The following is a 14,664-nucleotide window of genomic DNA, read 5'->3' on the forward strand; positions in this document are numbered from 1 at the left end:
GGAGTTAAATAACAATCTGAAGCAGACATGGTACATCCTAATCAGCTGGCCATTTTGTGAAGGTCAACTTCTCAGTTGATGGGCCACTCACAGAGGAGGATAATGATGCACATGAGGATGGCCACCAGGGCGGCGGTGCTGAGTCCGGCGGTGAGTGGCACCGCCTCAGCGCTGCACAGCTCCACGTTGCCCTCGCGATCGCAGGCGCACACGCGCACCGTCAGCGTGTTCGTGCTGCTCTGCATGGGGTAGTCCCCGTCTAGGATCACCACGGGAACCAGGTAGATGTTCTGCTGCAGGCGACTGAACCCCCCGCGGCGTGTCAGAATTGCGGCCGTATTATCTACAAAGAAATGCGCATGGTCATATATACTTCTATTAATAATACAATACATGCGGTATAGTGAGGTTGGGCGCTGCTCACCTCTGTTATCTCGAACGGTGAAGTTGTCCTTTGCTGCACTTTCGGGAGCTAAGCTGAAGTAGAACCTGTGCCCGCCAGCAGGGTTGTCTGCATCCACAGCGCTCACTGTTTGTATCCTCTGTGAATTAAAAGCAAAAACGGTGTCAAACGAACAAAATTACACATACAGATCCAAGGCTAATCAAGCAACCATGCCTAAACCAAACTAAACATACGAACAGTAGTGTGCAAAAAAATGGGCACCTCTGGTCAAAAATACTTCTACAATTAATATCTAATTGAACAGAAGCAAACCTGACCTCTAAATGAGACAATACAGTTTTAAAATGATAAAAAAGGCCCTGTGCAAAGGTTTGGGAACCCTATCAGTTAGTTGGAATTTTTCTCCATTCTTCTGGGCAGAACACCTCTAGCTCAGAAATGTTCTTTGGCCCCCTTGCGTGTACAGAATGTTTGAGATCTCTCCACAGATTTTGAATAATGTTCAAGTCTGGGGACTGTGGTGGCCATTCCAAAACCTTCATCTGTCTTTCCTAAAGGTACTTCATGTTCGATTCTGAGGTATGCTTCGGATCATTGTTCTGTTGAAATACCCAACCCAACTTCAAAGTCTGGACTGACCTGTGAATATTAGCCTCTATTTCTTGATATATGGTGGAATCCATTCTTCCTTCCACTCGGACAATATTCCCCATGCCTCTGGCCGCTTCACAGTTGGCAAGGTGTTTTACTCTACAAAGGCTTCACCCTTTTTTTCCAAACATACCTTCTTTGTTGGTGGCCAAAAAGTGGCCAAGTTTGGTTTCATCAGTCCAAAGCACATTGTTCCAAAAGGCTTCAGGCTTCTCGATATTTTCTTTTGCATACTTCAGACACTTCATTTTGTGTTTAGGTTGTTCTTTCTGGTAACTCTGCAGGGTTGGTCTTTGTTTGTTTAAAGTACATTGTATTGTTGTTCTGTGAACAGCTAGACCTGTGTTTGCTACTCTTTGTTGTAGCTCTTTTGCAGTGAAGTGTAGGTTCTTCTGAGCCTTTCTCACCCAGTCTCGTGTCATACTATCTGAAATCTTCCAGAGATCTTCCAGACCTTGCCTTGACTTCAACTGTTCCATTAAGCTTCCATTTTCTAATAATGTTTCTGACAGTGGAAATAGGTTGTTTAAAACATTGGGTTTTTGTAGTCTTTTACTTCTTCTTTATCTTCATTCTGAAATCCTTGGACAACTGTTTAGAACCCATGGTTATTACAGTAAAGGCCTATTGCATGTGCTTTTGAGGACAGGTAACACATAATGCTCTTTTACCTATTCTGGTTTGTTCCATTAAAAAAGAAAGAGTTTCAGAAATGATTGTTTGCTTGCAGCAAAAAATAATATAAAAAAATTTGAATCCTCAAAAGGAAATGGCAAGTGCATGTTTACGGGCATGCAGGCAAGGGTGATTGTATGTGTGTTTTTATGTGCATGCCTATGTATCTGTGTGTGATTGTGTGTGTCTGTGTGTGTGTTTGTTTGCGCAGGTGCATGAGTACGTGTACGTGTGAGTGTTTGTATTTGCATGTGCATGTAAATATGTGTGTTTGTGTGTGCATGTGAGTACTTTTGTGTGTGTGTATGTATGTGTTTGTGTGTGTGTATTCTTGCGCGTGTGCGTGTGTGTCTGTGTGTGCGTTTGTTTGTGCAGGTGGATGAGTATGTGTGTGTGTGTGTGTCCCTTCTTGATAAAGTGGCTTCCTGATCGGGGCAGGCTAGCACATGCTGGCTCTGTGGGAGCAACTGAGATGAGAATCCATATCAGCACCTTTTCAGAGCCATCTGCCAAACGGGCCAATCACAGGCCAGCTCTGCCACCTGTCTCAATGTGTGTGGGAGTCCTTATGGTCGTAACAGATGACTAGGTGTTAATTATCCGGACACAAGTGCACCGATCGCTCCCCTGTATCCAACAGAGGCACCCTAAAATGGGAAAAGCTTCAGGGAACGCAACCTGGAGTGGTAATGCCAAACAACAAGGGGGCCAGCCCCGAGAACAAGGCGACAGGTAGGCGGTGGAGTGGAAATGAAAGCTGAAGGATTACCCTACGGCAGACACGTGTTATTACAGAACACAGATCACGTGTCACTGTCACTGCTGAGACCCTCTGCTCTTCTGGCCAACAAGCCAGGTTTTCAGCCATACAGGGCCTCTCAGTTAAAAATATCTTGGTGAGACTCACAAACAGCCCGCTGGTAAGACTTGAATACTACTGAAACAAATTTAAACTGCTGTAATTTAGGTTGCGGAGCTAGCAATGTATCATCTGTTCACTAAGTTGCATTTTGTTGACTAATTTCAGTTGGTCTTTGCTGCTATTGTTCCAAGGTTATTTGGGTTAAAGTATACATAATGGAGAGCATCAACAATAAAAACAACAGAAGGCTGCATTCGGTCTCGCTCACTGGTCGTTGACATTCACCTGCGCTGGCTTGACGTTCTCACACACGAATGTCTCATAGAAAGTGGCGAACGTGGGCGCGTTGTCATTGACGTCCAGCACCCGAATGTAAACTGGCACACGGCTCAGCAGTTTGGGATTGCCTGTGGGGAAAATGACAAAATGAGAAAAACGTATTTACTTTGTTTGCTATTTCAGTATGGCGACATTAGCTCCGAGTACTTACTCTGGAATCTATTGTGATGTGTCATAATACTAATTTGGTCTGTCTTACTTTTGCATGGATTAAGATTAATATCAGGAATTTTTCCCTTACATTAAACCAAGAGTTTGACGTGCTAATCAAAAGTACATGCTAGAAATATTAGCACTACTGGCAAAAATCTTCTGAAATCAATAATACCATATTACACATACTACTTTCACCTTTGGGGAATTCCAGGAGGGCAAAATCAAAATGATTTTGTGTGTCCTACAAAATGACCCCTTCCGCCATGTGTGACATGATAGACAATATCTCTCTCTCTCTCAAGCGCACACACATTGACACGCGCACACACACACAGAGAAGATTAATTTTTCGTACACTCAGCACTTCAACAGGAAATTCTTACTCAGCATTATGATTTTTTTTTTTTCCTTAGCGGGCAACTTTATGATTTAAACAGCAACCATTTTACACACTATCCATTAATATGGCTGCATGTTTACTGAAGCGGCTCACAACAATCGCCTTGCTCATATATTCAACACTGTTGGACTAAGCTAATCTGCAGTAATGAAGCCTACGGAATTCGCACAACCTGCACTCACATGATGCTTTCATTTATCTACTTCCTTATCTTATCTTATAGGAAGAAATACTTGGTCTTTTTACTGACTGAGTAGTTAAGTTTTACTGTTTTTATTACTATCTATATATCTTTTTATTTTATGCATGTCTTTAATTGTTTTTATACGTTCCCCTTGGGGGCAAGGTGATTTTCCTCCTGAATATCAGTAAAATATATTCTATTCTATTCTAATAACATTTGAATGGAATAGAATATAATAGCAGGTTCCATTGCCATGTAGAACTATTGCTGTGTAGTTCCATTGCTATGCAGTTCCCTTACAGAAACTTTATGGTACTGCCCTGCTGTAGGCAATGGTTGTAGGACCCTTACCAAACTGGGTGGCAATAACAGAGATGTTGTGCCAGGAGGTCTCCTCACGGTCCAGTGGTCGTAGTGTGAAGATAGACCCATTCACCGAGTGAATGTTGAACATCCTGTCCAGATCTGAGAGTCGGTCGATCGAGTACCTGTCAACGAAGCCCCATATATACCTGGGTAAGTGGTTTCCCTAAAATGGCCTCCTTTCGCCTGGGGCTGGGGGTCCCCAACACAACTTGGCTGGGGATTCCCAACTCAATTAAATATTATAATGCAATACATTTATCCAATATTCAAACATCACAAAAGCCATTGTTCTCAAGAAGGGAGTCGGTTTGCACGTAAAAACCCGAAGACACTTCACTCAGAAGAGAAGTGGGTTTCGCACTCTGAATGATGTTTACTTTATGAGATGAAGCACTTCTGCGGGAGGAAGACAAATGTTTGCGCAGTCGAGCCATCTCAGTGCCACTCCTCAGCAGTCCCGTCCTCCACTTCAGGCCCTGATCAGTGTGGGGGAGTAGGGCCTCGTGAAGGGCTGGTGAAGACCGCCAGCTCGTGTGGCAGTTTCATTGGGAACACGTGCCAAGGCTGGGTTCAAGGCTGGGCTGCGTGGGCAGGTGGAGGCATTATCCAGTGCATAGATTCTCACCGTTGCTCTTCCCTACATGTTTGCCTATTTTTGTTTCATTTTACGGTCTATTAGCTGCCGTTATGTCATTATCATGCGGGCCCATTGTTTCTTAATGCAATGAAGCTAAATCGCTAATTGACTAATTTTGTCCAACCCCTTCCTGTTGGACTGTGCGGCAGATGAGTCTATTTCAGCGTAGGCCCTGAAGTGCAGCTCCCAGTAGATGGTAAGACTTTTAATTGCCCTTTTTAAAGTGCTTATTTACACTTTCTGTCCCGGAGAGGACGTGTTTGCTGGCTGGGCTATGAGGCCCTTGGATAGCAGCTCTGTAAATGGTTCCGGCACATTCTACATTCCTCATCCTTGCCCACAGCTAGAGATTCAGCTCTGGCGCAGTAACTTTAACATATTCTGGCACTCGCGCCACTACGACGAAGCTACATTTCAGCCTGCTGTCTTATCTGTGGGGATAGATAAAGGAAGACAGGTTCAATGTTAAACGGCACGGGTTTTGCGAGCTGGCGGGAATTTTATTTTTCATTACCGCACTCATCCCTGATCCGGCAAACATGAATGAACAAGATTCAGTTTAGATTTCATTTAGTTTAAGCAGAAAAAGCCCTTGAGGAGGAATGGGCATAAAATACTGCAAGTGAACCCTGATGGATTATGAAATCATAAAGGTAATTTGGCAAGCGATTCTGACTGCTACTCTGAATTGCACTCCATTTCTGTAAACGTACTCAAACACAATACAAATAAGTGATGCGTCCAACAAGAGTAAATAGACAGGAGCAAACCTCTGAATTAAATTTATTTATTCAATGTTTTTAGGCACTATCGATGAATATGAGATAGATTTGAAAACAGAAGAAAGACATATAACTATCAAATCACCCTGTATTGTTTCAAATAACATTCTGTCAGCAACAAATTTTGATCAGGCTTCTCCTTTAGGTAAACACCGACAAACTAATATAGATGATATCATAAATATCATAGAATGGAAACTGCTCAAAGATTGAGACAGCAGCTACAATATTGAAATATCTTTTTCTGCTTCCAAATCAAATTACTGAGTCATCCTCGTAATCAGCAAGAGGGATTATGTGACACTTCAGAGGACACTTCCTCTAAACCAGCAAGTATTCATTAAAAAAAGACATAAAAGCTTCCTTATGAACAACAGAAATGAGACATTGGCCTGTTTTCAGTGAAATTTCTCTTTGTCTTGAAAGTACAAAAAAGCATTCACAAAGCATTGCACTTTTGGCACATTTTTGTCGGCTTAAGAAGGTGAGAGCCATAGACATGTGGCTCCTCCGATTCACATGACAATTCACTCTGATTCATCTCGCGGCTTTTCACACTGCAGATGCACCAGCAATTATTTTGGTTTGAGGATTACGAGGTTATGTTCTTGGTGTGTGCATGTGCAGGTGCCCGGCCTGATCAGGAGTGGCCGCCAGAGAACGCTCAGATCAAACTAGCTGGCTTACCCCCTATCATTACCCAGGCGAGGTAGGCCGATTGTTGCCTCGCCAAATTTGGACCTCCAGCTACAGCTGGCAATGGTGCGGCTGGGACTCCACCACTCAATCGCAAGGTTCCAGATTTGCTTTCAGAACGAGCGTGAGCCAGTTTGACTACTTTTAGCGGCTTGCCAAATTCTTGTTTTTAATTGTTAGTGAAGGTTAAAGGCAAATGGTCCTACTGTGATAATTATCTCCCTCTCCATGGTGTTAGGGAACAGGAAGTGACATCAGTACAGAAAACTGGAGAGAGGGAGCGGAGTGCAGGCCTACCTGACGGGGGTTTGCTGGATGTCAGCGTCCACTGCGCTGACCGAGCCCACTGGTGTCCGGACCGAGGCGTCCTCCTTCACCTCCATGATGTAGCTGGGCCTCTCGAAGATCGGCGGCTCGTCCACGTCCTCCACGGCAATCCGGACCGTGGTGCTGTCCCGGAAAGAGGTCGTCTGAAGAAAGCGCGGGTCCGGGTGCGTGTTCTCCGCCTGCACCTGCAGCGTGTAGCTCCTCTTCCTCTCAAAGTCCAGAGGCTGGAGGTTGAAACGTAGAGTCACAACATGGCGCCAGGCAGTCACAGATGGTCACTGGCAGTGACACGCGATCTCACGTGATCACACACGGCCACCAGATGTCACATGTTGCCCTACACGCTCTGATGCGGTCACCAGGCATCACGTGCGGTCACATTTTCCCCCTAGTGTCCATAGGTGGTCACATATGACAACACACGGTTACATACGCTTGTCAACTGTTACCCACCATTACCCATGGTGACTGGTTAAGAAATCACTCAGCAAAGACAAGGTGTCAAGCACGGTCACAGGCAAGCACACTCTGTATCCCAGAGTCATGTTCATTGTCCTCCCTGACCTACGGACACAGTTGTGACTATTACTGTTACTCCTGAGATTTGGATATTCTTACTGTTCTGTGGCCTGTGTATAGCAGTTTTCTTAAGGTACAGAAGTCAGAATTTGGTGCATTTCAGGGTTCAGTCATCGATAGGCGATGGAATCCACACACCTTGCTCTCAAGGCCTTAATTGGCTGCTGCTTGAAAGGAAACCAGAAAACTCTGCAGACACTGAAAAATCTGCAGACACTGTGGTCCTCTAGGATTTGAGTTTGACACCCAGTGTATTAAAGATTCAGGCATATCTTCATCCTTTTACACAGTGACACGTAGTACAACTTCACATATTTCTGTAGTCATTCTGCAATGCTCAGGTTATATCTCTACTCCTTTCTACGGTCGTGTAACTATAGAAGATAACCTCAGGTCATTTTGGGTTTGAAGTTTTGAGATTAAACCACGGTTTATGGAAGTGAGAATGTTGGGTGGATCGTAAGACTTTGGTTACATTTATAACACAGGGCTGTAAATCTCCTGGTGGAACAACAAGCGAGGTTGGATGAACAGTGCTTTTCTGTTTCATGAGAAATGACAAACCTTTATGAAGAACAGGGAATTAGAATGAGATTGAATGCGAGAAGACAGCTCTGATCCCACGTGTATTTTGATCACAGTAAGAAGCAGAAACGGCAGAGATGAGAAGACAGGAGACACATGGGCCGATTTGCAACTGCAACGGCAATTATATCTCTGTCTGCTTTTCTAACAATACAGACTAACTCACATCCAGCAGTGGCGCTTCCAAAATGGGGAGGGGGGCATTGGGAGAATTTGGGATATGTAGATGCACTTATTTCCAGGCAAACCTCTGAGTCTCACCTCTGGTTATCCCTAGTAAGGGATCGGTTATCTGTAACCTTTGACACAACTTTCCGAAAAGGAAATAAAATAACTGCTAATTACCTTCTTGACAATAATGATTCCATCCTGCGTTCTCTTGTCTGTCACAATGTTGAAGGTACCACGACCCTCTTCTCCAATGATACTGTAATCCATCTCGGCATTCCTGCCGATGTCATCGTCTTCTGCCTTAATTCTTCCAACAGGAAACCCCATCTCGATGGACTCTGGAACTCTGAAGTGGTATGTGCCTGGATCAACACAAACACACAAACACACACACATTAACTGGAGGCCTGGGACCTCAGCCGCAGTGCAGCTCTTGGGCCCCTGAGCAAGGCCCGCAACCCCACATTGCCCAAGAGAGGACTGGTCCCTGTCCAGCGCACTGTAAACTGCCTTGGATTAATTATTTATTGATTTTAATCTGGTTTTTAAAATAGAAATGGGCTGTTAGGCAGAAATACAGGGTGTAGATATGAGCATGCAAGTGTTTCATCAACATAAATTATGTTAACTTGACACGTGCAAATAAGTCTAAGTCTAACTTGAGGCAGTCTCTTTTTCCATAACAACAGGCCAGCGTGCCACTCCTCCTATGATACTGATGGGCTCAAACCAACAGAATTCAAATGACATTTCAATTTAAGCATTTAGAAGCCATATAGTTGTTATGCACTGTGATTGGGATATTTTACAAAGGGTCCATCTGATAATCAAGTATCATGCTCAAATGAACAATTGCAGCATCTGACTCAGGAACTAAAACCTCAACCTCAGTTTTAGTCAACCGGAAGTCCAATCTCAAGTAGTGAAATGATTACACATGCCAGCACCAATGCTACCTGCACTGTTGCCAATCATTGGACATGAAACCTTGCTGAATTTCAGTCTGCGTGGGTCGGACACGCTTGCACCAGCATGGACCACATTCAAGCAAGCACTACTCCACAAAAGATAGCAAGTGGCAGTCTGCGAGCAAGATGTTTTCAGCCTCAGTTTGGCTCAGCTAATTATCCTGCTGTTGAAATGTGCCGTTCTTGTCTACTGGGCTGGCACTGCTCCACGCCTGTTAAGTGGCAGGGTGAACTAGTGATAATACTACTCAGGCACTTGTTACTTGCTTTCTCTGTCATCACTGGTACTGGAATAAGCCAATGGAACTGTCTCTGAGGCTCAAGGTATGTGTTGACATTTGTTGTGTCATGAGAAGCCAGTGGGAACCGGGAATGGCAACTAACCTCGCTGCATAAGACTCAGAGAATGCGACTGTCAGGCCCTGCACTTGTGGCACTGTTTAATTGATGGGCAGAGCAGAGCTGGCTCATCAGCCCCCGTGTCTCTGATTCTTGCAAGGCTGCCTAAGGCTGATTTGCAACTCCGGGCAGAAAGGTGTGAAAAACACCACAGAGGAAGAGACAGATCAGCTTCACACCGCAAGGAGCCTCGTGAGCTCTGACTCACTCTCTCTTTCTCTCTCCATAATGTCTGCTTTTACCGTGCTGCCGTATGCCACACCATTGGGTCTTAATTAAAACTGAGATAGAGAAAGTGAGAAAGAGAAAGAGAATGAGAGAGAAAATGGAGGATGTGACCAAGAGAAAGAAATAGAGAGAAGGATAATAGACTGGAGAGTGAAAGCCATAAAACAGCACTCTTTCATTCAGAAGGGATTACCAGACTGTAATGATGCACTTTGAGGGACACTGCTTTTCCATCCGACAGTATGTGCCTGTTTTTAATCACCTTGCAGCAGCCACTGCAGCACAATGACATGGCCCAGTGTTCATTACAACAGAAATAATGACAAGAAGAAGAACAAGAAGAAGAATACAAAGAAGAAGAAGTAGAAGAAAAAGACGAAGAAGCAGAAGAAGATGATGAAGAAGAAGAAGCTTGAATGGGGATGAGCACATAAGGGATGGAGCATGAGTATGAGAAGAGTGGAATGTCAATGCCATACATGGCAAGTAATATCAGGGGCGGCCTGCAGCGTAGTGGTTAAGGTAAAATGACTGGGACACGCAAGGTTGATGGTTCTAATCCCGGTGTAGCCACAATAAGATGTTGGGCCCTTGAGCAAGGCCCTTAACCCTGCATTGCCCCAGGGGAGGATTGACTCCTGCTCAGTCTAATCAACTGTATGTCGCTCTGGATAAGAGCGTCTGCCAAATGCCAATAATGTAATGTAATGTAATGTAAGTAGGGTAAGTAAGAATGAGACAGGCGGGCCATGAAAGGAGTGGAGCATAACCGGGGGGCCTGAGTAGAGCAGATCCTATAACACGTGCGTGAAGAGCACACACAGACCACGGTGCAGGACTGCTTACTCTGCGGGAAGCGAGGCGGGCTGTCGTTGACGTCCGTCAGGGTGACGTTGACCTTGGTGGTGCCCGAGAGGCCACCCCTCTGCCCGGCCATGTCCTTGGCCTCAATCACCACCTGGTAGTGCTCGCGCGACTCCCTGTTCATCTTGCTGAGGGCCGTCCTGATGATCCCTGGGGGGGGACAGAGAGAGAGAGGGAGAGAGACGGGCGGCTGTTACTGACTGTAATCCCGGGTCCCCCACGCAGGCTCCCTCCGTCAGACAGCCCTCCTGCAGGCCTGGCAGCGCCTGATTGATCTCTCCTCGTTTGAATGTTTCCTGATAATAAGCGCAGGGACCGGCGGCAAGCTCACCGATGCAGTAACTGACTTCAGATTAGAACAGAGCACCGTGGCAGGAGCACCTGCGACGGGTCTAAAGCAAAACCACCGGAGCTGCATTTAAAGCATCTCAGAGGAACCATAACGCTCCCCTCTTTCTTCTTAGACAGAAAGACAAAACAAGCAGTCTGTTACACTGACTACTAAATATATAAATATATACTCTGTGTGTGTGTGTGAGAGTGTGTGTGTGTATCTATGCATGCATCTGTATTTCTATATATGCATGTGTCTATGTTTGTATGTGAGCATGCATGTATCCATGTATACATCCATGTGTATATGTGTGCGTGACTGCATGTGTTTGTGTGCTTGTGCATATGTGCATGTTTATACAGTGAGCTCCATAAGTCCTGGGAAAAATACATATTTTTCTTGATTTGGCTGTGTAATTTAAGATTTGTAATTACATTTTCACATGGGAAAGATGAAGACTAAGGGAATGGAGTACTCAGATTCAGACAAAGATATCAAAAACAATGTAAACAGTAAGGCTCTCATGAGTCCTCTGCTGCATGACATGGACGCTGATCGTCCAAAGCCACTCCGGGGATAAACCGTATCGCTTTTTTTGCCAAAAGGATATTCTGTGTCCATTTTGTCTTCGTTTAAACAAAAAAGGTGAGGGGGAAATGTTCAAGAGCACTCGGCCATTAAATTCACCGGCCCGCATAAGTGAAACACACACTTGGAAAACACTCAAGGGCTCCTGCACCGGATCCAGCTTCCCCACCGGTTTGTAGCGCTTCCTTTTAAAAAATGATGAAAATAAAATAAATAAGGAAAGTCTAGACCTCAGCTGTAGGCTAGAGACTTACCTGTGTCTGGGTCCACTTTGAAGTAGGGGTCACCCTCTAACATTCTGTAGACCAGCCTGGCGCTGTTTCCATACAGGGAGTCATCGGCATCTGTGGCAGTGACCTGGATGACACTCGTCTCTAAAGAAAATAACAAGTCATTGAGGCTGTAAACTCAAAATTAGATCACGGTAATAGAAAAGTGCTATTCATGTCATGCATCTTTGGATGGCTGCCAGATTATTACTCTAAATACATTATCAAATAAAACTTATAACAGGAAATTGATTTGCATAAATCAACAGCTCAAAGCGCCCATACCCAATATAGCTGTCTGTCCCGTTCTCAGGTTTATCCTTTTTATTAGATGAGTCAGGTGGATAATTATATCCACAGTTCATCAGTGAGAAACATCAATTTCACACATGCATGTCATGTCTGAATGCAATTTAAAGTTGCACGCCTACCAAGTTTTTTTAAAGTACTTTGTATTTTTTTTATTTATTTCTTTACGAGTTATTAAAAGCTTACTTTTGCATTTTTCCCGTCAATGAGAATCCACAAGCTTTCAATACCCTATGTATACCAGCCTATTACAATTCCGTACAAACAAATAAACAGGTTCACTAACTAAATTCCAAACATACCGACTTCAGACATTTCGGGGACGCTGGCGGTGTAAACCTCCTTGGAGAACTTTGGCTCGTTGTCGTTGATGTCGTGGATTTTGATGATGAAATCAGTCCAGGGCTCCAGCGGACGCCCCGTGTACCTGTTGACCGCTTGGGCTCGGAGGGTGTAGTTGGCCTTCTCCTCCCTGTCCAGCCCCTTGGTGGCGTGAAGGTCGCCCGACTTTTCATCGATCACAAACAGGGTCCCCGCTCCCTCTCCGGTGAGGACGTACTTCACACTCCCGTCTCCTTTGTCCATGTCGGAGTGGAGCTGTGGAGGGTAAGATGGATGCCGTGTCAGGACCTGCTGACAGCACTAAGATGATGAAGTATTATGACTGTCACCGACCAGGGTGTCTTTAGCTACAAAATCCCTTATCGGCCTTCAGTTGTAAACCAAAACTCACGTAATGTGTGCCATAATTTTTGATGATCCATATGGCTTAACAGTCTCACCTGTCATTTAAATAGCAGTAGTCTTTTATGAGGAAAATCTTTAAAACAGCTGTTGCAGAAAAGGTGTTGAATTTTATGACATTGAGTGTTCTTCAGTCTTGACAGTTTGTATTGAGACTGTGTCACGTGTTGGCCAGTCAAACACATTCAATCACACAAAAAGCTAAGCGGATCCACATGCTTTTATACAGAAAGTGCTGACTCCCTTACCACCCCCATTCCCCCACCCAAGGTTTATTCATTCTCACTTTGTCAAAATGAGATAATTCATGCAAAAAGGGCAGGCGACGAATAGCAGCAGGTGATTCACATGCTCAAACAGTGCCCAGTAGGTCTATCTCATTACAAAAAACAACAAGCAGGTATCAATCAATGCCCCTGGCTATAGCCAAGGGCAGTCTGGCCATACTTATCTCAGTTAAGTGCATGGTTATCTCTAGATTTATATGCGTCTGGCTGGATGACAGCCCTGACGCTTGACTGGTAAGCGATGATTGGGTCATGGGCAGATGGGCGCATTGTGCAGTGGAACCATTTTCATGGAAGAGAACACAGGAATCCCTCCTCTGTTCCTCATGTTATATTCATATCCATACTGCCACACAGGGTCTTTATTAATTTATCATGTTTTAAGAAGGCAATGCCACTGGGAAAAATATCCTTCTTCTGTTGGTATGAACATATGCAAGTTTATGTTCCAAGTTTATCTAACAAACAACATGGACAAAGTATAGTGGCAACATTTATGGGGCACGTAGTCTGAACGACTGAACTAAATGGAAAATCCCAGAATGCTGCACTGTGCAGACAAGGCACAAAATGTTTATGGGAAAGGGAGGAGATCTAACAGAAAACAAGCACTTTTGAATATGAAGCACACACATAATTAATAATATGCACCGGGGCTTTTCCAAGCAGCTCCAAACGACTGCACCCAAAACACAAGCTTTGCATAATGCTTCTGCCTTGGGTCACATCATCTCCACCCCGCACATACATATATCTGGAGAGCCTGGGTTGTCATAGCTTATTCCATATACATCAATGCATGAGAATGAGATAAACCGGATTCTCACGCCTATGGATTGCAGGGTATGATCAGCAGGCATACAGTATGTGCAGAGTTTATATGGGCACATCCAGGCCTTTACAAGGCTGAGTTAGTCACTGGGTTCAGAGTGCACAGCTATTAATATAATTTGGTCCTGTCATGATAGGTTTCTTTTTTTAGACTGTATGTTCCATGCTAAAATAATGGTCGCTGGTATGATCTCCTCCCCATCACGCTCCAAGACTGCAGTCCTTGTTTACTTACTTTGATTTTGCATTATATTATACTGTATATGTGTTTTCATTATGTCCTCTACTCTCGTGGATACACCACGTGTCTTAAAACCCACCAGAAATGCTGATGTGTCTGCTGCAGCTATGGGGTAACCTAGTGAAGACTGTGTATGGCAGAAATTGTGTTTGTTAGTAAACCTCTAACAAAATTCAAATTATGTGGTTACACTATTTTCTTCTCACCATGGATCACCCTTTATACCCGCAACCTGTGGCTATGTTGTGGTTTTTGTGGCATGAGGAATGTGTCATCTGTTAGCTGTAAAAACCTGGAAAGCAGTGCACAAACACTAGCCGTGATAGGTCAATTATATAACAGATTTAAGCTGGAAACTGTTGTATTTTGTTTGAATGCCCATGCCTGGTTTTCACATCCATAGTAACACATACTCTATGTTTATATTTTTACAATATTTGGCACCCAATGTAGGACCAATTCCCACCCTAATTTAGCAATGCTCGATTATCTACAACCCAACCCCGGTTATGCATGAATCCCACTGCCAATTCAGTGTGTGGACACTGTGGTTCTCCTCTGTGGTGTCACCAGCTGCTTCGTGTCACACCACAGAATACAGCTAAGCTTGCACAGGGTGGAGGCAGAGGAAGACCTTTCATATGCGGCTTTAGCATGCAATCCATGGGCACCCGATCGACCAGCTGCTGGAGAGCGAACAGACCTGAACCCCTTACCGACTAAACCCTCCCATACCCTGGGAAAATGCGATTGGCAACTGTGCATTACCCTATGGATCTAGTGGTA

At 44.5% G+C, this 14,664-nt stretch overlaps 1 protein-coding gene across 2 annotated transcripts in view; it reads right to left on the bottom strand.

Moving 5' to 3' along the window:
• The window catches only part of cdh6 (cadherin 6), a 40,157-nt gene that overhangs the window by 3,518 nt on the left and 21,975 nt on the right, over positions 1-14,664 (bottom strand). The window contains exons 3-11 of one of the 2 annotated variants that reach the window (XM_061254182.1): positions 12,078-12,372; positions 11,452-11,571; positions 10,258-10,425; positions 7,991-8,178; positions 6,452-6,705; positions 4,025-4,161; positions 2,880-3,001; positions 425-542; positions 92-343 (exon numbers count right to left, since the gene is read on the bottom strand). In XM_061254182.1, coding sequence (XP_061110166.1) covers positions 92-343; positions 425-542; positions 2,880-3,001; positions 4,025-4,161; positions 6,452-6,705; positions 7,991-8,178; positions 10,258-10,425; positions 11,452-11,571; positions 12,078-12,372 — 1,654 coding nt within the window. Of the gene's footprint in view, positions 1-91; positions 543-2,879; positions 3,002-4,024; positions 4,162-6,451; positions 6,706-7,990; positions 8,179-10,257; positions 10,426-11,451; positions 11,572-12,077; positions 12,373-14,664 lie in introns of both variants that reach the window. The other variant, XM_061254180.1, reaches the window with a different exon arrangement.

The sequence above is a fragment of the Conger conger genome, chromosome 9 (genome assembly GCF_963514075.1).
Source record: "Conger conger chromosome 9, fConCon1.1, whole genome shotgun sequence".
In the NCBI taxonomy this organism is placed as follows: Eukaryota; Metazoa; Chordata; class Actinopteri; order Anguilliformes; family Congridae; genus Conger; species Conger conger.